This window comes from Talpa europaea, assembly GCF_964194135.1.
Source record: "Talpa europaea genome assembly, chromosome: 4".
Classification (NCBI taxonomy): Eukaryota; Metazoa; Chordata; class Mammalia; order Eulipotyphla; family Talpidae; genus Talpa; species Talpa europaea.
In genome coordinates this window covers 115,663,679-115,691,341 of record NC_140070.1, presented here as the reverse complement: position 1 = coordinate 115,691,341, position 27,663 = coordinate 115,663,679, and the positions used below count along the sequence as shown (strand labels likewise).

Below are 27,663 nucleotides of genomic sequence, written 5' to 3'. Positions count from 1 at the left end.
TCAGCCTCTGCCCTGTGCCACTGATTTCCGTGGCTTTGGAGACCTGGTAGTTGCCTCCAATTAGTTTAATGAGCAGGAAAGCAGACCCAGCGCAGAGAACTGATAGGAACAGTGTACAGAAAGAAGACACTCACGCCCACCAGGGGATTCAGTGAGCTCACCCTAGGGGTAGGTGGAGCGAGGCCCTGTGTTGCCATACAAGCCTGAGCACGCAGAGCTGGCTGCAGGGCTGTGGCCTGTCCGAAGCTATTGGTTGGTTTTTCACTCCCAGGGAGCACTGAGGACACAGGCACGCTCACTGGCCATCCCCAAGCCACTGGGGCAAGCCAGGTCAGTTCAGGAGAGCCCACCCCTGCACCCTGTTTCCACCTCCCTTCTGTGCCATGCAGTTCCTGGAGCTTTTCTCAACATATTCTTGGTGTGACTTGTTGAGACTTTACATTTTAGTAAGTGAAAGCTTTATGCTGCATTCTCATCTAGCATAGAAAAGTTTTGACTAACACTGTTTTCAAAGGAATACACATGTTCTGCTTTCTAAACCCTATGATGTTTTGGGTACCTAAACCTAACAGAATGTTCTAGCCAATCACTTGAACAGCACATACACTGGGAAAGCGGACTCTGCCGGGAGTGACTGATGAAGGATGCCAAATTGAGGCTCTGGGAGGAAAACGCCGGGCCTCTTCTTAGTTCCTAAAATACAAACGAATGTGACATGGAAGAGGCGTGGCGCGATGCTGCTGGCGCACGAGACGATGCCACCAGGGCGCACACGTGCTCAGGGTAGAAGGAATCTCTCTCCAGCTCTGGCGGCTCCCGTCCCACTAGGTCGTATTTTACATTCCTGAACTGTCAACTATGCCTCATGGAGAGTAGATCTGGAGAAATGGCAGGTAACCTACTCACACAAGGCCACCTCATATAAATGGAGATTAGAAGTAAAATTCTGAAGAGACCTAAATAAGAGAGAATTACTCGCTATTTGTGTATGAGAAAAGAGAACATGTACAACAGACCATGACTATTACTGTAGTAAAGTGAACGAATATTACACAAAATATTTTCTCCTTACTTAGCAGCAAACTATTTCAACTGCTTTTGCATCTGCATAAAAATTCATGCATCATACTGAATTCTAATCCATTACTCACCTAAGCCATTCTAGTGCTTCATACAACCAAATGAAGCAGAATTAATCAAACCTATTAGATTCATTCCTAATCCCTAAAGGACTGCTGTCTTTAGCATTTCCATGCTAACTAGAACTATGACTGATTTTTTTTTTTTCTTAAGACCTCAGATGTGGCTGCCTCCTAAATATAATGCCTATATAATTTCCAAAAAAGTTCCCCAGGTTTGAAGAACAATTACGAAAAGCAGGGAAATGGTGGGGAACCTACTTGAGGGGCCCTCTCAAATGCTCCCCAGCCAGGCCAGGCCAAGTGCTGCCTGTGTTACTTCCCCCATTGAACTGTGTGCCTCTTCTCCTTGGGATCGGCCCTTATGCCCACAGCACCCTGCAGAGCATGGGTGCTTGGCTGAAGCTGAAAGGAGCATGAACTGAAGATGCCATCTCTTCTGAAATGAAGGTCTAGTTCAGCCCCGAGTCATGGAGAGTTGTGGAGACACTGGTCATTGCTAGGGACCGAGCTGGCCTCCAGGAGCCTCCTGGAAGTAAGCCAAGGCAACAATGGCCCAGACCAAGTGCAGGTGGGACGGAGAAGAGGAGAGGGACACGGCATTTCGCCAGTGCAAACTCTGTTCTCGTAAGTGAGCTGATTCCCAGATGGGACTAGCTGGGCAGGGGGTGCCTGTAAAACTTCCCAAAAGGAATGCCAGAGTTTTTCTGTGAAGAACTGGCTTTTTAAAAAATACTGTCTCATTCACTCTGGGAAGCTCCTCAATCTAGTCAATGATATTCTGATCATCATTTCATCCCTTTCAAAGTTCCCAGTGAAATTAAGGCTGGGTCACAATTCATGACACCAGATGCTACATAGAAAGTAAGGTACAAAAGAAAACTGTTCATAAGAAAAAGAATGTCTTAGTTATAAGACTAATTTAAGAGTGAAACTAATCAGCAGACCACTGAACTGCTAGGGTTGTGAGGGGTAGAAAATACCAACTGCATCGGAAAAAGGATCCATCAGACAAAAGTACAAAAGCTCAGCGGGGCTTGGAGTGTGGGCTCCAGCCACCTCACACGGTGGTTTCTATGGTCTCGATCACTTCCAGGTCAGACTGTGAGGGGGAGAGGAGGGTGCACTCGTCAGGCTCCCAGCTGCTCTCTGGACTGTAATCTTCCTCTGAACTCAGTTCTGCTCCTTCTTCTGTATCCTCATCACACGATTCCACATAGTGAGCCCCAATCGCATTGATCCCAGAGTCCTCAGAACTTGAGGGAGAAGAGCAGTGATCTATTTTTGGTGTATTGCTCTCTTTTGAAATTAAGGCATTGTGTGCAGAGACCTCCTCGGGGCTCATTTTGTGGGAAGGTGGGGCCAGCTGCTTCTGCACATAACACATCTTCCCATTAATACATTTAACCTGATAGTTGTCGATAAAGAGGTCTGAAATCATACAGTACCTTGGAGAATCTGGGGGGAGGGGAGGCTGGAAGACCGATGCAAATTTCAAAAAGTGTTCAGTGAGTGAGACTGAGATCTGGATGGTGTTTGTGGGTTCCCGGGGCTTCGCAGGAATCTCAGTGCTTGGAAGCTGTTCCACAGGGGTCATAGGCTGATACACGTATTTGCCTGTGGGGAACACAAAAAAAGGTCGTGGGAATCTAAGAGTATCATACAAATGACATAACACAGTCCTTAATGGGTTCTTTCCTGAAGACTCAGAATGTTTTTCAAAATATTTCAGTAACATTTTGAAGGTAGGAACAGAATCATTCAACATTGTTATATCAATTTATAATAAAGCATGGTACATAAAATCAAGGTGTTTTCATCTAAGAAACTCAACACACTTTACAAATCTTAATTTATATTTGTGACTGCCTCTGAAGCAGCTGGGTGGAAACATTAAATGCTCTACCCATCATACTAAAGAATATCCATGATTTGATATGTAAAAACACAACTTATTAAGCAGTATAATTTAAAATTGTAATTCCATTTTATTCTTTAATCATTATGCAATATATATTTATAAACTGGAGGGATACATACCGATTTACTATGAAACACTTTGACTCTTTAGATCTCTATATATTTTGATCAGAAAACACACACATACACACACACACACACACACACACTTAATGGGTAACTACAGGGTAGTCCTGGTCACCCTCAATGGCTGAAGTAGGTAAGGCTTAGGGTATGAAATAATCTCTTTCAAGACCCAGAGCTCATCAAGAAGCTTATCTCCAAACCTTCGCCTGTGCTCTGAGCTCCGATCATGCAAACCTTATGGTCTAATAAACACATAAGCAAGAGGACAGATAGACTCTCCTGGCATAGGATAGACCCGCCAAGCATTAGGGGCATCATCAGCTGAAGGGGCAAAGAAGGCAGACCTTCCAGCCTCCCCTCCAATCTTCTAGCCCCAGCATCAGAAAAAGACATCTCCAGTCAGGGGCAGAGAAGGGACTTGGAGAACTCAGGGAACGACTCCCTTTGGTCCACAAAGTGGTGAGCAAAATATTCAGAATGAAGTTTTGGTCTTTTCTATTATTGGCTGGTGGGCTGGCAGTTACTAAGTTCAGGGGGCAGTGGCTGGCAGCCACTCAGGCAACGCTCACTGTAGACGACTGATTAAATTCATTCCAGTCGAAGTGAACTGGGGTTTAGTTATCCACTGGCCACAGCCATAGGAGGTCTTTGAAATTAATCTTCAGACCCAGAGGGCTCAGGCCAATATTTGGTACAAAGATGGAGGGAATCCATGAAGCTTCTCCACCCCTCCCTCTCCCACTCCTCTCATTTTCCCTACTCCCCCCCTTTGTGCTTCTTCATAATTTCTTTGCTGTTTCTCTTCTCTTCTCTTCTTCTCTGTTCAACCTCTTTTTCTTCTCTAATCCCTTCAGCTCCAAAGCTTTTTCCCTTCCCTGAAGTATAGTAAAGGAAAGAGAAATACAGTAGGGCAAGGAAGATGTATTGTGGGGTCCAGATTCCATCCCCTTTTACAGTTTACACATGTAGTAAATGTGCTTGCTCAGAGCAAGGGGGGCAGCCCCATCTCTCCTGATGCAGGTACATATGTCGATGGGGATGCAGATGCCCAGAAAGTAAAGAAAAGACGTCAGATGAGAAACAAAGTTTAATGAACATCTTTCAATTACCCATTATATGATACTAAGCTATTTTACTTGATTATAAACACAGAAATATTAAATTCATATCAAGGATTTAGTATTGTAATGAATCCAGAGTGGTTAGTACTTTGCTCCAATTCCCCCAACTTCTACTCTGTAGTTCACTATGCTGTGAATGCATGTTCACAATGATAGCCCTGCAGCACTACAAGATGCTGAATTATCGGAGATTTGATTACGTCTACTCTACTGTACTTACCAAGAAAATAAAGCGCACTAACACAGTTTTATAATAGGAAGGGTTGGAACAAAAAGATTTCTGGTCACTTAGCCAGGAAATTCAATAACCACTGAACTCTAGTCTCTAAACAATCCTCTTCATTAAGGGTTTACTGTGTTATTTAAAGAAAGAAATAGATAGGAACTTTCAAAAAGTTAAATCTCTAAAAGGCAAAGATACTCAAAAAGACTCAGGCCTTGAATAAGAGTAAAAGAAAGATCTAGATATCATAGGCTCCAGCAATTCCACTTTTGGGTATACAGCCCAATGAACTAAAATCAGAATCTTGAAGAAATATTCTTAGCAGCGTTATGCACAATAGCCAAAAGTGGAAGAAACGCAAGTTCACTGATACTTGATAATGGAACGGATAAAAAGTGTGGTACATACATATGTTGGAATATTATTCAGCCTTAAAGAGCAAGAAAATCCATACTGTAACATGACTCAAAAGACAAACACCAAGTGATTCCACTTACATGAGGCAATTAGAGAAGTCAAATTCGTAAAGACAGGAAGTAGAACAGCACTTGCCAGGGGCTGGATGGTAAGAGGGAATGAGAAGTTGTTTAATGAGAATAGTTTCAGTTTTGCCAAATGAAAAGAGTTCTGGAGCTAGATGGTGGTGGTGGCTGCACAGCTGTGAGAATGTTAATACCCTGAACTATACACATTTGAAAATGGTGGTGACTGGTAGCTTCTGTGTATTTTACAATTAAATAATTAATTGGTATAAATCACTGTATTAACAGACTGGAGGGAAAACGCCAAATGATCTAGAACATACAGAGTCCGTACAATTCAAAAAATAAGAAAACAACCCAATTTTTAAAAAGAGGTGTGACTAGTAAAGGCGACATGAAGGTCCTTGTAGTGTGGGAATGCCTTCCGACGTGACTGTCACTGCAGCGTCTTGGTTATGAACAGAACTAGTTTGTTGCAAAAGTGGGTAAGGAAACATGGGATATGTTTTTCTTAAAACTGCAACTAAATCTCTAACTTTTTATATATAAAATATAATTTGAAACAAGTAAGTGACACTGCACCCTTTTCAGTGCATTATATCAGGAACACATGCTACTGATCTATCTCATTAGAGATGATAACTTTGAACCCTTGTTTAATGTGGTTTCTGTCAAGGTTTTTCCACCAAAGTTAGTTATTTCTCTCTTTGAAATTACTACATATCATGTGAAGAGATATTTTGAGGTGATGCAAATATCCTGTTTTTCGTCCTGTTTTCATCGACTGATTTTAGCATGCATAGGTGGATCTGGTGTGCAAAAGTCATTACTATGGTGTTTGCCAAACAGTGGCTTTCTATTTCCATCCTCTACGTTTGTTAATTAGATTCCATGTAAGCAAGAGCTGCTCTTCTCCCTCATTTATTTGTTCAAGTACTTACTTACATAAGCTGGGGTGCAGAGGTATTTTATTCATTGAATTGTAATCTGTTACTACCATTACCTACTTATTGCTCAGTTTGTCTCAGATCTAGCTCTTAGAAGCTTCTTCAAGTCAGCTCCTGTGTCCTTTCAACATACCCAATTCCTTTTCTTCTTTTCCTGAGACTTTCGTACTTTCTGGCACCAGAAAGTGTTACTGGCTCATCCTCTATTTGCCCTGCCCCATTTCTCCAGGGAGCCTTAATTCTATCTAGCTCCTTCTAAAAATTTACACACACACATTCTTCAGTTTGGTCTCAAAATAATCCTGTGAAGTCAAATCTTAGTTTACTAATGACTCATTCAATCACTCATAAAACTCATCCACAGAAAAGTGAAGACTAAACCTTATACAGTATTTAACACCCATTTTAAAAATAACATCAAAATAAAAATAAACTTCACTAACCCATTAATTTATCTGGACTCTTTTCCAAGGGAGCTGAAGCCACTTTCTCAATAGTCAGTCTGATTATACAACAGTGAGTAACATCACAAATATTAATTATGATCATTAACTGAAAAATAAATTTCATATATCCAGTTTTTCTTCAGGGAACCTTCACTCAACACTTTAATCAGTGGTTTCTCAACTAAAGACCTGGCAAAACCAGTAAATAATTCCACCATTCTTTTAAAGTCTTGGTTCGTAATTCTGCTTGTTCTTCCCTCTGGTGTTTAGCAATAATATGTAGTACAGACATTTCTCACAAATCCTCAGTGAGATACTGAAAATATATGTTCTCTTCCTGATTCTTTGGAGCAGGGGAGAAAGTGAAGAGGTAACTACTTTTGCAAGCTAGTGTGACAACACAGACATCAGTTATAGGACCTAGGTCTGTGACATCCTCTGTTCTTTTATTACTTCATTAATAATTAGGTTTATATCAGGCCTTTATCAGTTTACACTGTCATTCTCTACCTTTAACTTCTGCTAATATTCCAATTTGTAGCACAGTGTAAATACATAGCAGATATATTTCCCTGGAGGGAAGTGTTTTTGTTTGGTTTTGTTGTTGTTTTGTTTATACAGCACAAAGGGAAGAGGGAAAAACCCAAACAAATGTAGAAGATAATTTATATGCCTTGCTAAGCTATTGCATGCAGTTTGTCAAACTATTCTTTTTTTAAGGATCAGCTGTGCATTTTGATTCTTGAAAAAGGTCCTTTGGGGAAAATGAGCATTTTGCTTTTACAGACAGTTTTATGACTGTGAAATGTGTGTCCTCTTGACACATGAAGTACATTGCTTTCAGGGAATACAAAGTAATTTAAAAATTAGCCTAAGTAAAATATAATTAGAAAGGTAAATCTACTGGAAAAAAATTAAGTGGCCAAAGGGAAACTGCATCCACAGTTCAGTTCTTTGATTTTATCCAGTGAACTATAATTATATTGATGGTATTCCCAAGAGCATTCATTATTTTGAGAGTAATGTTAAATATTCTTATACAGCTATATCTGCAATGTGAATTATTTACTAAGTTGAGTAGCATATCACAAACTAGAAGCAAAAAGAACATCACATTTATTATAACCAATAATTTTTACAGCCTTACTCTCCATCCTACTCCACTGGAAGCCAGTATACCAATATTTTTGCACTTCCATCTATATGAACATTAAAATTCATATATTGCCCAATATGCTCACATTCCCAATCAGAAATTTATGTGAAATCCTAGTTTCTTCATTTTTCAAATTGTTAAACCTTTTTTAGTTTGGTAGAATATATTAATGTAAAGCAAAACCCCAGTGAAACCGAAGCATGGTTTACTTATTTAACAAATAATTATTGAATATATACCATGTTTATATTTTTTTTTAAAAGATTTATTTATTTATTTGTTTGTTTGTTTATTCAAGCACTGGGGACAGTCAGAAGCGCAGGAGGGTGAGAGAATTCACCAGAGCCAAAACGGGGAACAGAACAGGCAGAGTGGCAAAACACACTGCTGAGGGGAGCAGCGGGCGTGACAGGAGAGGTCTGTCGTGCCATGTGGGACCCTCACTGGCAGCCAGGGATCGAACCGGCACTGCAAAGGCTGCAGGCAGCTTCGCAGCCCAGAGCTCAACCGCTGCGCCACCAGGGGAGGCCCCATGTTTATACTATTAAATCAGATGCTGTGGGGGAAAGTAGCCATACTTCTAAGGAGCTTCCAGTCAAACGGGGAGGGAGGATTAAAAAAAAGTAAAAATAAAACAAAACTTGAATAAAACTGTAAGAACTTACATAAAGCTATTCACCAAGCAGCGGAATAGAATTCCAGGTTTCACTCAAGGATTTTACATGGTTGTTAAAAGATACAACCCTGGAGCAAAAAGACCCACTCTGGGCCAGTTTCAGAGCAGGACTATGTTGGTTTGGCACTTGGTATTCAAAAAGGGTTGAGCAAGAGTGCAAAAAAGGCAATAAATGTTTGTGAGGACGACTGATGGGCTTAGGAGTGCAAGGCCAACATGTTCATGCCTTTGAAACAGGGTATCCCTCTCTGGGGCACCCCCTGGCCCAGAAGCAGAGGCTCCAGATAGCAGCAGCTGCACTGCTCCGCTTGTTTCTCTTCGCTTCTCCTCCCCTGCTGGCAAACCTTCATGAGAAAATGATTAATTACGTCAAATGCTGTTTTACTAATTCCTTTTTACAGTGAAATGAAATGAACAAAAATGTCTTTGAGGTTTTTATTAACAGACCACCATTGAGACCTTGACACCAGAATTCCAGCTGGATGGCAAGCAGCTGCCACACAGCAGTCCTGGGGACCGAGGCCCGGATGCCCAGAGATGACCTCGGGAAAAACTAACATCACATAAATCAGCAAATGTGCATTCCTCAAACCCCATTAAACATCCCTCTCCTGGACTCAGAATTTGAGGTGATTTCTTGGGACAACAGTTTGGCTAAGTCCTCAGAGTACTGGTCCTGAATAAATTTTAGCTTTCCTAACCTCAGCCTATCATGTCTGACTTATGAGTGACGGGTGGCTGGACCTGAGCTCAGTACCATTTTGGTAACGATGGAGAACCACTGAAGATTACAGAGGAGACAATGATAAAAGATGGATTTTAGAGAGTTTAAATCTGGTAGAGAAATACAGATGGACAGGAAAGAGGAGAGATGGTAGAACTTCAGAGGACTACTGTGGCTTTTCAAGCTTGATGTTCTGATCTAAAGTCACACGGCTGAGCAGAGGCAGGAACGAAGATGTCCTGGAAGGTGGCAGGCCCCTAGATCCCACAGCCAAATGCACCTGATATCATCCTGATTCTGCTACTTTTCTGCTGTTTGACTTTTATCTAGTTGTTATTCCTATGGTTTCCCAATCATCAATGTAAAAGTGTTAGCCATATCTATCTTTTCAAGTGGAAAACATTTTGTTATTGATGTGACTTAGAGAACATAGGAGTTGCCTGTGGGTCTCCCAGCCACTCAGGCCTTTCTGCCCTCTGGACCTGCCAGGCCCATGAACCCTATTCCTGAGTCTCAGGAATGCCCTCCATCCACCCACCTTCCTGTTTCCACTCAGCCTGTAAAATTCTCTCTGACCATAGTCCTCCACCACCGTACCTTCATACCAACCCATTCACCCTGGCCCTACAACTGCTTTGCACATCTGCTTTCATTCCATTTTGAACTAATATTTATTGAACCTCAATTATGTGTCAGGCACTGAGCTGGGAACATAGGGCTGAAATAGCAAGCAGACAGACCACAACCCTGCACTTATGGATGTCAGTCTAGGAAGGGATACATATTTGAACAAATAATCACAAAAAAAGATATTTCACTACACCTTACAGGGTGATAGGCAACCCTAACATAGTATATTCAAAGGTGTTGGACTGCAATGCTGTACAGTCACACATCACTTAACATCATTTCATCGTATGATGAGCCCATACCCAATAGCTGTCCCAATAGGCTACTTCCTACAGCTCAGGTGGGCCGTATCGTCTAGGTTTGTGTAAGTACGCTCTGTGACATTCACACAGTGAGGAAATCACCTAGCGATGCATTTCTCAGGACATATCCCTATCATTAAGTCACACAAGATTGTATAACTGAAACCCATATAATGTTTTAAACCAGATACTTCATTAAAAATTTTAAAACAAATGCAAAAGGAAAAAAGTGATGGGAAGAAATGGAAGAATCAGTGATGAGGAATTACATGTGAGATGCGTGATTTGGATGGGGCTGGGAAGAGATCAGGAAAGACATACCTTAGAAGGTATGGGAAAGATTTGGATGGGGCTGACATACCTTATGGGAAAGACATACCTTAGAAGATGGTGAAATACGGCACTGGCGCCTCAGGACTGAGCAAAGAAGGGGAGAAGCCAGAGTGGCTGAGATGAGCAAGAGGAAGAAGGGTGAGAGCTAGGGCTGGTCAAGTCCAGACCAGGCAGGGCCCTAGAGGCCATATTAAGGGTTGGAGATTTCATCTTATCCAAAGACACCACAATTTTAAGGAGAAAGTTAAATGACCAGCGTTGCTCTTCTACTTGCTTCTGTTTCTCTTTGCTTTTCTCAGGGTATGGGCAGAGATAAGGCTAATTTAAAGCACTAAACAGACTTCAACAATCACTCAGATCTGGACTTAAGTCAAATAGCTGAGAGAACAGAGGTAGAGAAGGAGCCACTGAGCAACCTATGCGAGACAGGAGCCCTCCCTTGGCCCTGGGAGACTGGATACAATAGAGCTACTCTGCTGAACAAAGTGCTCAATGAACTCATGAACATGCAGACACCAGATAATTCCATTTGGAAAGATCCCCATGTAGGCCCAGAGAGTTCAGGAACAACCTGACAAGTAAGACTGACTAAAATAGGCCAAAGTGGAAAAAAGGCAGAGAATGGGAACTCAAGTTTTCAGTTCTTTCAGGTGGCAAAACAAAGTTTTCATGGAGTGAAAATGTCTCCCTCTTTCCACTTACTCTGGAAAAGTCCTACTTGTCTACCTAAGGCTGTTCTGTGATGCTGCTTTAATACAGTAATTGGTTAGAAACGAGAGAGCTGAGGGAGCTTTCTCCCAGGAATGGGTCACTAAAGGTGAGACGAAGCATGAAAACCATATGTTCAGAGAGAAAAAGATGGCTGCTGACAGCACACAGAGACTCCCCAGCAGGCACTAGATGCCTACAACCTGCAATATACAGAAACACTACAAAAGAAGCTTGACAGAGGGAAAGAGGAGTAAATGGGAACGTGGCTGATTATGGATCATTCCAAAGTGAGAAAAGCTGCATTAAGTACCACCACCCCCTTTATCTAAGATGGGTGATGACGGTGATGATGGTGATGATGATGGTGATGACAGCCATTACCTTTGATTTCTTTATAACAAGTCTTGAGCTTAGGGGCATTTTATGAGACCATCTCTGCTTCCTGCCTTTTTCTGCAAATATCACTAGGGCATGGGCTGAATTAGCAGACTGAACAAGAGATCTCTACAACTGCAGTTAGGAAAAAAAAAATCCATTTTGAGAACAAAGAAACTCCCTACGGGAAGCAGCAAAAGGGAAACCTAGAGCATCAGGACGGGCGTAGCTTTCTGCCATTCCAGCAGCACACGGCTACACAGTCCTACAGACCCTAAATAAGTTATGAGTTCAATGGACAGACATTCCTGATAGACGAAAGCTAAGAGAAGCAGAGTAAGATATCTGTCACATTTATCTATTGAACTGGGGATGAAAAGTTCAGAAATTCACAAGTAAAGAATGCTAACCGGTCAGGCTGATCTAAGAGAAATAAGGTCTTGAAGCATCTGAATTATCTGCCCTTAGTAGCTCAGAAGCAGTTTATTCAATTTTTAAAAGTATCTTTATAAAAGGTTATTTTCATAGGGAACATGTCTTGTATATTACACAAGATTTATATACACCAATAAAGCATTCTGGAACTTTGTTTTGTATAAACCAGTGACAACAATAATAAAATACATTCTAAATATCAGTGAGATATAATTAAAATCCAGTTACTATTTATATATAATTTCTATTTCCCAATATAATGAAAAATATTCATCATATTTTTCTTCAATCAGTTATAAAACTGCCTCTCATTTCTCTTAGGCCAGCAATTTCACATCAGTACCACTTGGGAATTCAAAGAGTTAGGGGTAAGAAGTAACAAATTCAGTATTTACAACTAAGTAGCATCACTACTCAACTACCCATTTAATGACTCCTTAATGGGGACAATGAGGTGTAAATTCAACTTGGAGCTTTGTTCTTGGCCTATACTCTTCTTCACAACAGTTAGGCTGTAAAATATATACAGGGAGTCACGGTTTAGCAGACACTGAATAGTAAAGAGGAAAAATGAGGTCCAGGGTATAAGATTATAAATGTGCTGGTTATCAACTGCCTCTGAACTCCACACTTTCTCTTCAATATGTTCTGCCTTTCACCGTGAACAATCTATGTATATATGTACATGTGTGTATGTAGGTAATTGAATAAAACATGTTCAATTTCTTTAACCATGTTTCCTTTACAGTGAGTATGATGCTGAATTTTCCCAGCAGAGTGCACCAGAGGGACACTGCAAGTGGAAGGGGGTCTGCCATTTGCTGCGGTATGAGGGGTCAGGGGCGTGGAAATCTGTTGGAGCTTGGGCCCCAGTCATGCACCTAGAACAAGAGGTTCCTTGGCAACCTTGCAGTCCTGGGCTGCCTGTGATAACCTGCCTGTGGCTCTCTCCACATGGAAACCAGTATTCCAAAGGCTTCCGCCTACATGTGACGTGCCCTTGCTACCCAAGGCCTCTCCCTCTCTCCACATTCTACTCTAAGTGAGGTCTACCCACACCTCCTCTGTACTCCAGAGGGCTGCTTCCTGCTTGCCAAACAACTACAGACCAGGAAAGCCTGGATAAAGAAGCACATTTCACTGCTATCCTGTGGGCTGAACTACATTTTCCCAACAAAGGCTGAACCCCAGCATTGGGAAGGGGATCTCATTCCATATTTGTCATTTCTGGGTATTTCCCCTCAGACATAGGGAACCACATTGAGTTTCCTTTTATCGTGTAGTCACCTACTTCTTAGAGTTAATAATTCTTTATTTTCAACTTCTTTTCCAATTTAATTTATTGTGTGGTTTCCATCTCCAGATTAGACCCAAATGATTCAAAGACCAAGGTGAAGGTGTACGGTTTCCTATAGCTGGTACTTTCCTGAACTGTCTACTGTACCGTATAATCATAAGCATAACTTTAAGCATTCTATAAGAAATTAAGTAGTTCACATATCTGGAGCCTGCACTAAAAATACAGGCTTATATCATTTTATTCTGCATCCCTTTATTGAACTTTGCAGATACTGTGCTTTTTTCAAATTGAAAGTTTGTAGCAACCATTCATCAAACCTTTTTTCCAACAGCAAGTGCTCACTTTGTTTCTGTGTCAGATTTAATTAAGGTAAACACTTGGGTTTTTTAGACATAATGCCTTTGCACATTTAAGGGACTACAGTATACTATAAACCTAACTTTTATATTCACTGGAAAACCAAAAAAAATTGTGACTTGTTTTATTGCAGTTTCACTTTATTATGGTGGTCTGGAATTGAATTTGCAAAATTCCCAGGTATGCCTGATTTAAATGTTATATGTTATACTGCAGGGGAGGAGGAGAGAGAGGGATCAGAGGGAGGAGAGAGGATCACTGGGGACTGAGGTGATGGTGCAGGGGTGCATTGGTGAAGGAAACTCTATGGGGACTACACCTGAGGGGGTGGGGGGAAGCAAATATTGTTTAAAAATGGACAACGATGTAAAAAAATAAATTAAAAATAAATTAAAAATAAAAAACAAATGTATGTTAAAAACTAATAATTCTTTAGATGTTTAAAGTTGGGAAAACTGATAATTGTTTAGTATTAATAATAGAGAGTTTTAGAAGAATGCATTCTAAAACCTATTTTTAAAAGGACATTTGCTATTTGAATATTTCTATGTAAATAATTAATGTCAAAAATCACTAAGAAAAACAGCGAAAGCTTACTGAATACCCTTGGATATTCTCCTCTAAAGGAATGATATATAAAACTGTTGAACTAAACAGTGCTTCTTCTAAGGAAAAAAAAAAAAGGCATGAAAAAAAACCTGAGCTAGGCATCATGATAGACTAAAATATGTTAATCTTAATTCCAGATTGAAAAATTACAGCAGTACAGCAGTTAGGTTGGGAGTAACCTCTAGTAACTTCATGAATGAGAACAGAGCATCACGGCTGGCAAAGCATAGCACAGTTCTTTTCCCTAAAACTAGAATACAAGTGCCTTTTGGAAGTGAACAAAAGGACAAGGAGGAGGCATCACTGCCTGTTTACAATACACAATGTAAAAGGCAGAATCATCTATTCAAGAAAAGAAACACAGATTACCTGTGATGTGCCAGACAAAATTGGAGCAGCATGTAAGAGTGGCATGTCATTCTGGTACTCGACACAAACCTAGGACATCTAGCACTATGATGGGTACTTTGGAAGCTTTGCAACACTGGGTGGGTAGTAATTCAAGACTTTACCCAAAGCTAGTATGGTTTTAGCCTACGGATACATCAATGAGATTTGGTAATATAAGGCAAAATTTCAAGGCCAAGTGATATGTCTATGGGTTTGATGAGTTTTGTAAATTATCACTGACTTATCACTTATAAGGGGAAAAGGCAGGCTCTGTAGACATGCAAAGCCACAGGCCTCTAGGGAACCAGCTGGGGCTAAAAAAACACTCCCCAGGACACCAGCCCACAGCTAGGAAGAAGTATGTTCAGGTGCAGTTATTCTGAATTAGCTGGGCTAATCTAAGCAAATGAAACCATTCTGGGAATTATCTAACTATGCAGATGGCTGTTCAAAGAGAACCTCAGCTGTTCTTGAAAGAGGCAAACCAACTGCAGAATGGAAAAAAAAAAAAAAAAAAAAGGTTGCTAACAAAGAACCAAATAGAATTTCTATGAACCTTTTGCAGACCGTGAACCCAAAATGTCAGGTGAGATCTTGATGGTTTCAAACAAAGATCAGTGAGGCTTTTATTGCTTTTGTCTGAAATATGAGCAGGCCACATTTTATGCAAAACAAATATCTCTAAGAGTTCACTGCTGAATCCTAATAATTAAAAAAATCTATACTAGTTTTCCCATAAAACCTCAAAGACTATAAAATAATATGGTGAAGGCAGAAAGCATTTTCCTTTACAGCAAACATTTTGATAAATCCACAGAGGAAAAAAAATACGTATTTGCATATTATTACTGCCTGACACAACACATTTTAAGACTACTTATTTTACTGCCTGGTTGGTGTGATTATTAATTTTATGTATCAACTTGAAAGGCATTTTTGGATGAGACTAACATTTAAATCAGTGAACTTTCAGTAAAGCCAACTGTTCTTCATATAGGTGGGCCTCACCCAACAAGTTGAAGGTCTGAAAAGAACAAAAACAAACACCCCAAGCAAGAGGGAATTCTCCAGTAAGACTGTCTTTGAACTTCATTCTCACTATTGACTCTCCTGGATTTCAGGACAACATTGCAGATTTTGGACTCTGCATCTTTCACAATTATGTGAGCCAGGTCCTTTATCTTTATGTGAGAAAGATAGTAATCTTTCTATACGTACACATCCTATGGGTTCTGTTTCCCTGGAGAACCCTGATTAATAAACTTAGACTCATTTTACCTGCAATAATGATGAGATATTGTCGTGGCAATATAACCAAATACGTCCACCTTTAGCTTCCACTAATGGGGAAAAATGTACTCAACTCTTTAGTCTAGTGCCTTTATTTCTCATTCATGAGACCATCCAAAAGGGGATCTTCTAGCTTATCTTCCACTCATCCAAGGCCATCTAGAGAGAAGAAGCACTGGATCTCGCTCTTCCTTCTTTTAGGGCAAATATAACTGTGTATTAAACATTTTAAATTAATTAAGTTATATAGTTAGATCTAGTCTGATTTCACTAAACAAAATGATTGAGTTCACCTACATCAGGAGCTATTTTCTTCAGATATTTCCATCATTCCCCTCTCTCCCCCTAACCCATCACTGCAAATGGTAACTTCTTGAATTTTTACCTTCTTTATATTTTTCATTATTTTCCTGGACTTAGTATGTTTAAAGTATCTTCTCTTTTTTTGCATTACATGCCACCAAGCCAACTCTCACTATACTATAAATAAAAATCAATAATTTTTATTTATAGTTATAACAAAAAAATCATGGTTCTTAAAATAATTCCTGAATCTATAAAGTCAGAAAAAAAAAAAAATCTCAAGACATTTTAAAGCTGGGTCACTAAGGGCCTCCCCGGTGGCGCAGCGGTTGAGCGCTGGGTTGCGAAGCTGCCCGCAGCCTCTGCAGCACCGGTTCGACCCCCGGTTCGACCCCTGGCTGCTCCCCGGCCACCAGAGGAGGGTCCCACGTGGCACGCAGACCTCTCCTGCCGCCCGCTGCTCCCCTCAGCAGTGTACTTCGGTCCTTCTGCCTGCTCTGCTCCCCGCTCTGGTGAATTCTCTCACACGCCCATGCTTCTGACTGTACCCAGTGCTTGTATAAATAAATAAATAAATCTTAAAAAAAAAAAGCTGAGTCATTGAAAATGAGTTAAATTTTTAACATTTTTATTCTAAAATGATAGCTGTCATTTGACATGCACACATATCCTATAAAGAATTGTGGCAAAAAATAAAGTAGTATATCTAATATTTGCCTTCCTCTAAAGGCTTTTATCTAGACTAGGAAAAAAACCTACAATATGTAGAAAGACAAATGAGACACCTAAAGAACTAAATATGCCATACTTTTTAAAAACAAAATTAGGAGAAAACAAGTTGAAAGAAATATAACATTGTTCAAAGAGAATATTTCTTCAAACATGGCTGAAAATAGCAGTGTCTCAATTCCTGTCTCAGATATATTCAGGAAGAAGTTAGGAAAACCTTATACAGTCATAAAATAATGGACAAGCATAAAAGGGACAATAAATAACACTAATAGAAACATTACATTAAATAACCATATTCATTCGTTTCAGTGAATTTGAATTATAATTCATTATCAGATTGTGCCAGAAGGAAAATTCCAGTACACATAAACACACACACACAAACACACACACAGTGGGTTGTTAATGCCAAAATATAAAGGAGTAATTAAACCAATCAATATTAATTAGCATTTATTAAGTGTCAGGGACAGAGCCATGTGGGGAGAAAAAGGGGGAAGTCCACAGCTTAGTCCCTAGAATATAATAGGTTCTACCCTTAGAGCCAGAAGCTGTGACAATTTAAATTAATAATTTAATTTCAAATAATGTTTCCTAAGTTTATTGCCATAATAAAATAACTAAATGAACACAAAAATAACCAAAAACCACAAAACTGGATGAAGCAGTTTTAGCTCAAGTTTTATTCATAGATGGAGAAATATTAGGATGAATATTAGTGTAGATAATAGTGGTTTTCAGGGCCTCCCCTAGTGGCGAAGCGGTTGAGCGCTGGGCTGCAAAGCTGCCCGCAGCCTCTGCAGCACTGGTTCGATCCTCGGCCGCAGGCGAGGGTCCCACATGGTGCGACACACCTCTCCTGCCATGCCCACTGCTCCCCTCAGCAGTGTATTTCATCAGTCTGCCTGTTCTGCTCCCCACTCTGGCTCTGGTGAATTCTCTCACCCTCCTGCGCTTCTGACTGTATCCAGTGCTTGTATAAATAAATAAATAAATCTTTAAAAAAAAATTGTGGTTTTCAACACTGTTTCAGGGGCACAGGTTCACACCTCTTCCAATACATGTTACCATACACCACACCCACCTTCAAAGCGCCAATAACCCCATAAACCCGCTACCATATGGTACCTTACTCTACGGGGTTGCCTCCTCCGTTTGTTCCCCACCTGTACCCTCTGGTAGCCTCAGTTCTGCAGTAAGATTTCTAGTTTCTTTTGGTTTCATTTTGACTGCTCTTTGTTTTATTTCTTTATATTCTACATATGAGTAAAATCACCTGGTATTTGTCTTTCTCCTTCTGACTTCATTCACTTAGCACAATCCCCTCCATTTGCATCCATATTGTAACAAATGGTAAAATTTCATCCTTTTTTTTTTAAATGGCTAAGCAGTATCCCATTGGTGTATACATTTCATTTCTCCTTAACCCACTAGTTGCCATTGGCACGTAGGTTGTTTCTATACCTTTGCCATTGTAAACAGTGCTGCAAGGAAACTGAGGCCCAATGACTGGCCAGCTAGAACAGGACCCACGATTAAAATCCAGGTCTCCCATGCTCATGTTTCTCTTCACATCAAACAAATCTTTCACCTTTTTAAAATCCCTGTCTTCTGACATGTGGTTTTGCAAATTCTTCTGATGAACTAAAATTTAGGAGAGGGGTAGAAAATGGACCCACCCAAAGCTTTGTTTTCAATAAGCCCTGGCCTCTGAAGCAGAAGGCCAACTCCAGCTCTCATTTATTACAGCCTTAGACAAATCACCAAACTCTCTGCGATTCAATTTTTGTATATAAAATGAGAAGGTTAGGCTAGATTATTGATTGAGCTTGGCTGTGCAGCAGACTCCTTTGAGGGCCTTTTGACAAAATAGCAATGTCCAAGTCCTAGCCCCCAATATTGTATTTTAAGTGGTCTGGGATGATGCCCTGGCATCAATATTTTTTAAGTCTCCCAAATGATTACGGTGCACAATCAAGACTTAGATCCACTGGACTAAAACATTCCTAAGGTCTACTTTATTATCTAAAATCTAATTCATTTTTCCATGTTTTGGCTGTAGTCATTTGGCCTTGTCCTAACTGAAGGGTAGATTAGACACATTAAATGCATAGGAATTTAGGTGGGAAAAACGTGTTTCCATTTATTCTTTGCAGCTAGATATTCATGGTGTGGCCAGATTCTATACCCTTACTATTTATTTAGGGCTGTTAGGGGGAAGGCTTCTTCTCTTCCTCTCATGTATCCTCCCCCACATACAGGGTGCTCAATTAGTATCAAACTCTATCAAAAGAGATAATGGTTTACTGGTTGGCAAATTTGGAAGAACAAACCATACAAGCTTGGCTCAGGTCCCTTTTGTCTCTTGGGAATGAGCCAACCACAGAAAACACCAGTTCTGACCTAGTTATCTAAGGACAGCCTCTGCACTGGAGCTTGTCCCAGTCCAATAACCCTTCTAAGTCTGAGGTTCAGAATCTGGAAGTCCACCTGCCAGCAAATACAAGGAACATCCTCTAATTTAGCTTTTATTAGAAACAGGGTGATATTCTGGTTCCCAGATACTTATTCTTATCTTATTTCTCAACAGATTCAGAACTTGTGAAAGAAGGGGAATGTTAATTATTGGGTCACCTCAGAGATCTCAACAAGGCCTTAATATTAACTAATATTCTATATTAGATAATAGTGCAGGAATTCCTGTGCTTAGTGTCATTTGGCAATGTTCAGAACGGGTGAACAAAAGAGCAAAGAAGTAGTACAGCTGTTACAGACTAAATGTTTATAGCCCCTGCCCTCCCCGCCATTCATAAGTTAAAATCCTAACTCCCAATGTGATGGTATTAGGAAGTGGGATCTTGAGAAGTAAGTAGGTCATGAAGGTGGACCCCTAGTGAATGGGACTGCTGCCCTTGTAAGAAAGGACACGGGAGAGATGATCTCATTCAGCACCATGTGAGGGCACTCCATAAAAGCAGCTCTCTAGAAACTGGGAATAACCGGAAGTCAATCATGCTTGCACCTTGATCTGGGTCTTCTAGCTTGCAGAACTATAAGAAATAAATACCTAATATACCTAATCTAGGTATATTTGTTAAGCAGGCCAAAATGACTACAAGTTAACACACTCAAAGACTTATTTTAACCAAAATCTTACAAATATTGCTGCAATTCAGAGTTTCTAACCTTGAATTTTAGGCAAGATAATTCTTTTTTAAAAACCATGTTATTGAGGTATAATGGACAAACAAAAAACTGTACACATTTAATGTATACTTGATAAGTTTAGAGATAAGCATATAACCATGATGCTATCACCACAATCTATCCATGCATATCCATTACCTTCAAACGTCTGGACTAGCTAATCTCTTGTGGAGGGCTGGCTCGTGCAATCTAGGAATATGAGCAGCATCCTTGGCCTTCACTCATTGGATGTGAATAGCAAGTCTCCAGTTGTGATAACCAAAAATGTCTTCAGACATTGTCAAATGTCCCTGGGTAACAAAATGACCCAGTATTGAGAACCACTACCTTAATTTGATGTGTCCGTATAGGACAGTAAGTGTGACTACTTGTTGAAAAGGCAAAACATAAACTGCAACAGTCAAAAGGTCTTTAGAATTCAGTTAATCCATCCCTTCGCATTTTCAGATCAGGAACCACAGTTAGAGAAATAATATTTGTTAGCAGTCATTTATTAAAGCAGAACCTTTTACAATCATCAACCTTGTCAGTGGAAATGCAAATAGAAGCATAACCAAGTAATTTTCTAAATGTTTTTTCTCCCGAAAATAATATTATTTCCAGAACTGTGCCATATCCCTTAAAAATATAGGACATATTTCCTCCAATTCCTGTTCTTAAAAGACCTGTGAGAAATCTTTAGAGCTAGGCCCACAAGGAAAAGTAAAAACCATGATTCCCACCAAAAACATGTATCAACAAAAATACATAAAGACACAGAATAGTGACCATGGATGTGGCAGAAATGAGGGAACTAAAATATTAATTAAAAGTATAGAATCTATCACATGATATTTGGCAAAAAATAAGGAGACATCAATGCAGTCTTGCCTTTGCCAATCTACCCTCCGTAATAACCCTTCTCAAGAAGATCCTTCTAAAACATGATCGATTTTCTCTCAGTCTGGCTTCAAATCCTTTGCAGTCTCACAACATCTATCACCTTCAAGATTAAAAACCCTATTTCCTAGAATTCTATGCAAGGTCTTCCATGCATGTTTACTGCCCACCTCTCTAGCCTCATCTCCTTTCCTTCTCCCACACATAGCTTCACTGTTTACTTCTTGAAGATCCCGGGTACCCAAGAACTCAAGACATCCCAGAACCTATGTTTTATAAAAATAATGAAAGTACGATGAATATACCTCTATGTAATGCGTATTAGCCATCTCTCCCAATCCCAACTCTATTGTGTGTTCACAGCACAGTGGCCCTTTCCTTCATTGCATTTTTCACAACTTTATTTTTTATTATTTATTTCTGGAATTATTTTATTAATCTCTTTCTTCACACAGACTGCAAACTCCAGTAGGGCAAAAAGTGCTTGTTTTTATAATCCAATATGTCCCCAAAGTTGATCCTACATATGCCTGACATAAATTACTCCAGTTCTGGGCTCTCAAAACACCTTGAATGTATTTTTTTTTTACTTTTTTTTTAGATTTATTTTTATATTTATTTATACAAGCACTGGGTACAGTCAGAAGCACGGGAGGGTGAGAGAATTCACCAGAGCCAGAGCAGGGAACAGAACAGGCAGACTGACGAAACACACTGCTGAGGGGAGCAGCCGGCGGCAGGGAAGGTCTGCACGCCATGTGGGACCCTCGCCATCGGACGGGGGTTGAACCAGTGCTGCAGAGGCTGCAGGCAGCTTCGCAACCCAGCGCTCAACCGCTGCGCCACCGGGGAGGCCCTGAATGTATTTTTTTTTTTTTTAGAGGCATGTTTATTTATTTATTTATTTGTTTGTTTGTTTGTTTGTTTTGTTTATACATGCACTGGGTATAGTCAGAAGCGCGGGAGGGTGAGAGAATTCACCAGAGCCAGAGCGGGGAGCAGAGCAGGCAGAAGGACCGAAGTACACTGCTGAGGGGAGCAGCGGGCGGCAGGAGAGGTCTGCGCGCCATGCGGGACCCTCCTCCGGTGGCCGGGGAGCAGCCGGGGATCGAACCTGCGCCGCAGAGGCCAAGGGCAGCTTCGCAACCCAGCACTCAACCGCTGCGCCACCGGGGAGGCCCCTGAATGTATTTTTATATAGCATGTACGCCTGACTCTAGTTTTCGATTTACTTATCTGTCCCTCCCTGTCTCTCCCACTAGACTGTGAGTTCCTTAAGGACAGGGCTGTGTTTACATCTCTCCATGCTCTGTATGTGGCACGGGGCCCAACAGGTCCTGGGCATTTAGTAAGTATGTGAACGTGTTTCGATGTGCATATACTGCATTCTGCTGCATAGGTTCACACCTGTGGGCAAAAACACCTACTGAAGGAAGATTATAAAAAGACAAAAGAGTCTAAATTAAAACCCAACATTTAAATTGCATTAAAGTTCTTCAGAAAGGATTGTGAGCTAACATTTTCTTTTAAAAACATTTCACTAATATTCTTGGTATAATATTTAAGAAAAGTAAATTTTAAAATCAATGTCAGAACACTAAGCAGAATTTTGAAATTTTAAAATAATAAATCAGTTCTAAGAAAATAGAAAAATTGAATGTCATGCTGTAAGCAAGTTAGAGTCATTTAAAAATATTATCTCAAGACCCACTTTACCATGCTATTCCATTATTAATAGGCTACATCCACTTAAGAATCCCCCTGCAAAGACTTTACCCCTATACCTATATAGACAATGGTAACAAGTTCAGTGAATTTCTCCTAGGTCATTTTATTGAAAGAGAAGAGTCAGTTGCTAACACAACTTCATTTTTTCTTAACACATGCTTTATCCCTCCAGACTTCTGAAACACTAAATGTTCTTCCAATGATTCCTTAATGGACATAATTAAAACAATATAAGGATGGAAGCTATGTGATTTGGCTGCAGTGTTTATAATTGACTACATGTTTGTCTTACTTATGAGCTATTCTCTACTAAATCAAGAATATGAAGTTTTAAAGAAACAAAGAAAAATTTAATGATCAAGAAACTACCCTTGTTTCTACCCTACAACTTTATTTAAAATGAAAAATCAATAGAGAAAGGTGAGGGTAGCGATCAGGTCTAAAAAGGCATAACAGCAGAAGACTCAATTTCATTCCATTTGGATTACTCCTTGTTAGATCAGTCTATTTTATTGAACAATAACAACTGGATTACACTATTCAGAAAATTTTTTTCAGTTTCTTTTCTGTATCTGATTTAATAAATGAGATCAAAATACTCTTCAATAAGCTGTTTTCTTCTAGACACTACTTATACATGCAGTCCATGATCTCAATTCTTATCCTACCTAGACTAAAACCCTAGAGGCCAATACCCAGACTAATTACTGTCCGGCGAGTCTCTAGACTTCAATTTCCAATCTTTAAGTTATAGATGAAAAGATTTGTTGTTGTTGCTATGTTTTATCTAAAATTTATCTGAGTTTGCAGCAAAAGGAGGATATTTCTTTATCTTCACATTCCATTATCTCACCTGAAAATTCCTCACTGTTATATCACTCTTTGACTCTTTAACACTGTATGTCTTCGTTAAAGTCTCTTAAAAACAAAAGTATTCCTTTCTAAGCAAACTTTTTCCCTCTTCCCATCATCAATGTGTGCTGATAAAGACTGACTAATGATAAATAGACTATAACATCTCATTACTAGTTTACTACTACTAAACAATGTGTCACATTTTATTACATAGGCAAATAAGAAAACAAAATGAAGAGGCATGTCTAAGACATTCACAAGTTTAAGTTAGGCTTTCAATTAATCTAATTCTGATTTTGTCATAAAAGCACATCACTAGTCTATTTTCAGTTTTGTGTTTCTTGGTTATATCTACACTTACCTGAATTTCAAGTGATTTAGCAAAATGACAGTAAGTTTTAAAAAGTGTCTTATGTAGGGCCTCCCCTGGTGGCGTAGGCGGTTGAGCGCTGCTCTGTGAAGCTGTCCGCAGCCTCTGCAGCACTGGTTCAATCTCAGCCTGCCGGCAAGGGTCCCACATGGCGCGGCAGACCTCTCCTGTCACGCCTGCTGCTCCTCTCAGCAGTGTATTTCAGTCAATCTGCCTGTTCTGTTCCCCACTCTGTCTCTGGTGAATCATCTCACCCTCCCGCGCATCTGGCCTGTACCCCGGTTCTTGTATAAATGAATAAATAAATCTTTAAAAAAAAAGTGTCTTATAAAAATCCTATATTTTGTCACATAATACCACCACAGATGATTGTGATGTGTGATTGTTAATGGGTAGAAGGTAATTTTGCAAGTATAAATACATTTCTGCCTAATGAAGGACAGACACCACAAAGTTTACATACACATATTTATGTGCATATGTGTGCGTATGTGCATGTGTATGTGTGTGTAAAATTATGTGCCTACTAAAGGAAAAAGTAAAATTTTGAAAAATTATTCATTTGTTCATTCTACTATACGCCAGACACTATTACTAAATGCTAGCTTTTCAATGGAAAACAGAACTGTTTTACCTTTATAATACTGATATTCTAGGGCCTCCCTGGTGGCACAGGTGGTTAAGCGCAGTGCTGTGAAGCTTTCCGCAGCCTCTTCAGCATGGGTTTGATCCCCACCGGCCTCGGAGCAACCCATATGGCGAGGCAGACCTTTCCTGTCTCACCCGCTGCTCCCCTCAGCAGTGTATTTCGTCAGTTTGCCTGTTCTGTTCCCCATTCTGTCTCTGGTGAATCCTATTACCCTTCTGCACATCTGGCCTATACACCGGTTCTTGTATAAATAAAATAAATCTTTTTAAAAAAAGAATTAAAAAAAATACTGATGTTCTAATGGGAAAAGTTAGACATAGTAAACAAACAGATATGCAAAACAGAGATGATAATCATGAGTAGAAGGAAATAATGGTGATTCTGTTACAAAGAATAGAGAAGGCCTGCTCTAGGTAGGATGGTCAGGAACGCCTGCTGCAAAGAGGTAGAAATTCAGAAGCAATCTGAGCGACAAGAATGGTATTTACTAGAAACTCATAGTATGGAAGGCTTGGGGACAGGAGGAAGAAACCAAGGAATGTGAGAACATTCAAGGCAGAGACAACAGCAACAAATTATGAATTCCACAGGCTTTTATAACAAAAGTAGAAACAAATTTTCAAACTAAATACACAAGCAACAAAAGCGGTAATAAATGATCAACATTAATGCGCAAAGAATGCTGTATTTTAGACAGTTAATTGCTGCTTGAAGCCTGACCTGCTGTTCATTGCCTTAGCACACTTGGGAGTGTCAGTCCTGAAGACTTTGTCATAAAATAAAAAATTAAAAAAAAAAAAACCCAAGTAAAAAAGTGAAGTCTTCATCAAACCAGATGCTGCACCTTTAGGATCCACAAATTCATGGAATACAGTTAAAAATGTAAAATTATTCTTCTAAAACCTAATTAGAAATTTATTTAAAATATTATGTTGTAAATACATTATTCACAACTTTTGAACTCAGTACTCTGATTATGCATCCTTCCTAGGACATAAAGACCCAAACATGCAAAGAATCTTAAACTTTATTCATCAATTTGTAACTGGAAGTGGCACTCATGTAATGATTCCTGAACTATGTTGTGTGCCGCTGATAGAGGAAATGAGTAATATTATGATGTATTGGAAACTAGGGTTTTTACCCACAGAGAAGGGAGGTACACATATGAAGTGGGAGAAGGTGAAGCACACTTACAGATTTCCTTGATCTGTCTTCTGAAAGGGCTTAAAAGCAGTAACATCCCAGCAGAAATAAGCCACACCAAAAGGCAGATAATGGTTTCCATACCACTCCTTACTAAAGGAGCCTGGGCTGCTCTCCAAAAACAGATAATCTTGTCTGCGACAAGGAAATTACTAGGTAAACCTAGAACATCTTATTCTAGAAAGGCAGGCAAGTGGTCAAAAGATGATAGGGACATGTCAAAAGGACAGAAGAGTCAGAAGGAATGGGTTCTAATTAGCCAAATTTAAGACAATTTGAGCATCAGAAAGAATTATAGCTAAAACATAGCAAATAGAAAAGAATCAAGTTGTCTATAGTAATTTTTTAAAAGGGATGTAGAAGAAAAGAGAAATCTCTTCTTTACAAAAATATGCCATCAAATGGTAGAAGAAAAAGAATTAGAAGATTACTATTTTGCAACCACGAGTGTAATAAGTGATTCTGGCAAGACTCTTGAGTTGATATGAAAATAACTGGTTAAAGTCTGTTGGGGAATGAAAAATTCACTCTGTGTCAAAGTATCACCCCACAGATTACCTATTAAAAACAAAAGGAAAAAAAGAGAGAAAATAACAAAGGGGATACAATATCTTTATAACATTTTTCACCTTAGCACTACCAACAGTAGAACAACCTGATATCAATTATATGTCTCCTCACATGATGCTATAACAGGCACAGGGTACAATTATCACCCATGCAATAATTCCACAAAAGTGTTTAGCCTAAATCTAATTATGAGGAAACATTAGGCAGATTTGAAACATGGGGCATTCTACATTTAACCTGGACTCTTCAAAATATTCAGTATCATTCCAAAAAAAAAAAGTATGACTGTTCTAGAATGATTAAAAAAGACTAAGGTGATATAGTAATGGAATGTGATATATGAATTTTGACTGGAATCTGGATCAAAACTGAGTCAGGTATAAAAGTCATTTTTTGACAATTACGGAAACAGAATATTAGAGGGCATTACTGAATTAGTCTTCATTATCTTAGGTGAGATACAGGATAATTATATAGGAAATTGTCCATATTCTTAAGAAAAAACTACTGAAACATTTAGGTGTGAAATGTCATGAGGTCTACAACTCACTATTAAATGGTTTAGGGAAAAGGTATGTTTTTGCAGATAGAATGATATAAAGTAAATGAGTCTCTCAGAATTGTCTAGGATATACCAAATTACTACATTCTTAGTGTTATTTCACTGAAGGTCTGTTACAGTGATACAGAGGAAGATTCTATATTATATCAAAACGCCTAGTTTTAACTGGACAAGTAAGCACTCCGGGAGCTCAGGAATTTGTCCTGACTGGACTGTGTAGGGGCGTTGTGCCGCACAGCTTGAGGGATTTATTACACACTCTTGGCACTTACTAACCAGTTATTGCATGTTTTTGGCTGTGTGTTTAGAGGATACTGGTAAATGTCAGAAAAATTAAGGACAAACCAACAATAAGAACAGAAGAAATAGAAAACAAAAATTCTGTGAATTTCAACAGTAATTTGCAAAGACTACACTTAAGTCTCCTTTGCTCAGCCTCTGGCAGCCGGGCTCTCCCATTCTAACAAAACGGCCATTTTTCTTTACAAAGTCAGTATTCCATGTGATGGCCAAGTGTCACCACAGGGTCCTAACCAGACTTCTAAATCATTAAAGTTAAATATGCTCAGTGTCATTTTAACACAATGCAAGTTTAGTGATATTCTGATCCTCTGAAGCCTGCTGACCCATGTTTGCTCTATATGATAGGTCTAGTAAATGGTACATCTGACTGACCAGTACCCATTACATAACAGTGGTAGAAAACAGTGAAGGGGGGGAGCAGGAGCCACAGCCCAAAATAATGGACTATTTAAAGAAAGAAATCTTGCCTTCAGTGATAATGCTAAGCAAAGTAAGTCAGGAAAAGAAAAAAGTGAATGACTGCACTCATACGTGGAATATAAAGGAACAGAGCAAACAGCCCAACAAAACACAACAAAACAACTCTTAGACCCCGACACCAAAACAG

General features: G+C 39.5%; 1 protein-coding gene across 1 annotated transcript in view; it reads right to left on the bottom strand.

Moving 5' to 3' along the window:
- Positions 1–2,199: 2,199 nt before the first annotated feature.
- The window catches only part of LOC311169260 (UPF0524 protein C3orf70 homolog), a gene marked incomplete at both ends in the record, with an annotated part of 33,940 nt that continues 8,476 nt past the window's right edge, over positions 2,200–27,663 (bottom strand). Inside the window, one exon of the mRNA XM_084231069.1 lies at positions 2,200–2,756. Coding sequence (XP_084087195.1) covers positions 2,200–2,756 — 557 coding nt within the window. The remainder of the gene's footprint in view (positions 2,757–27,663) is intronic.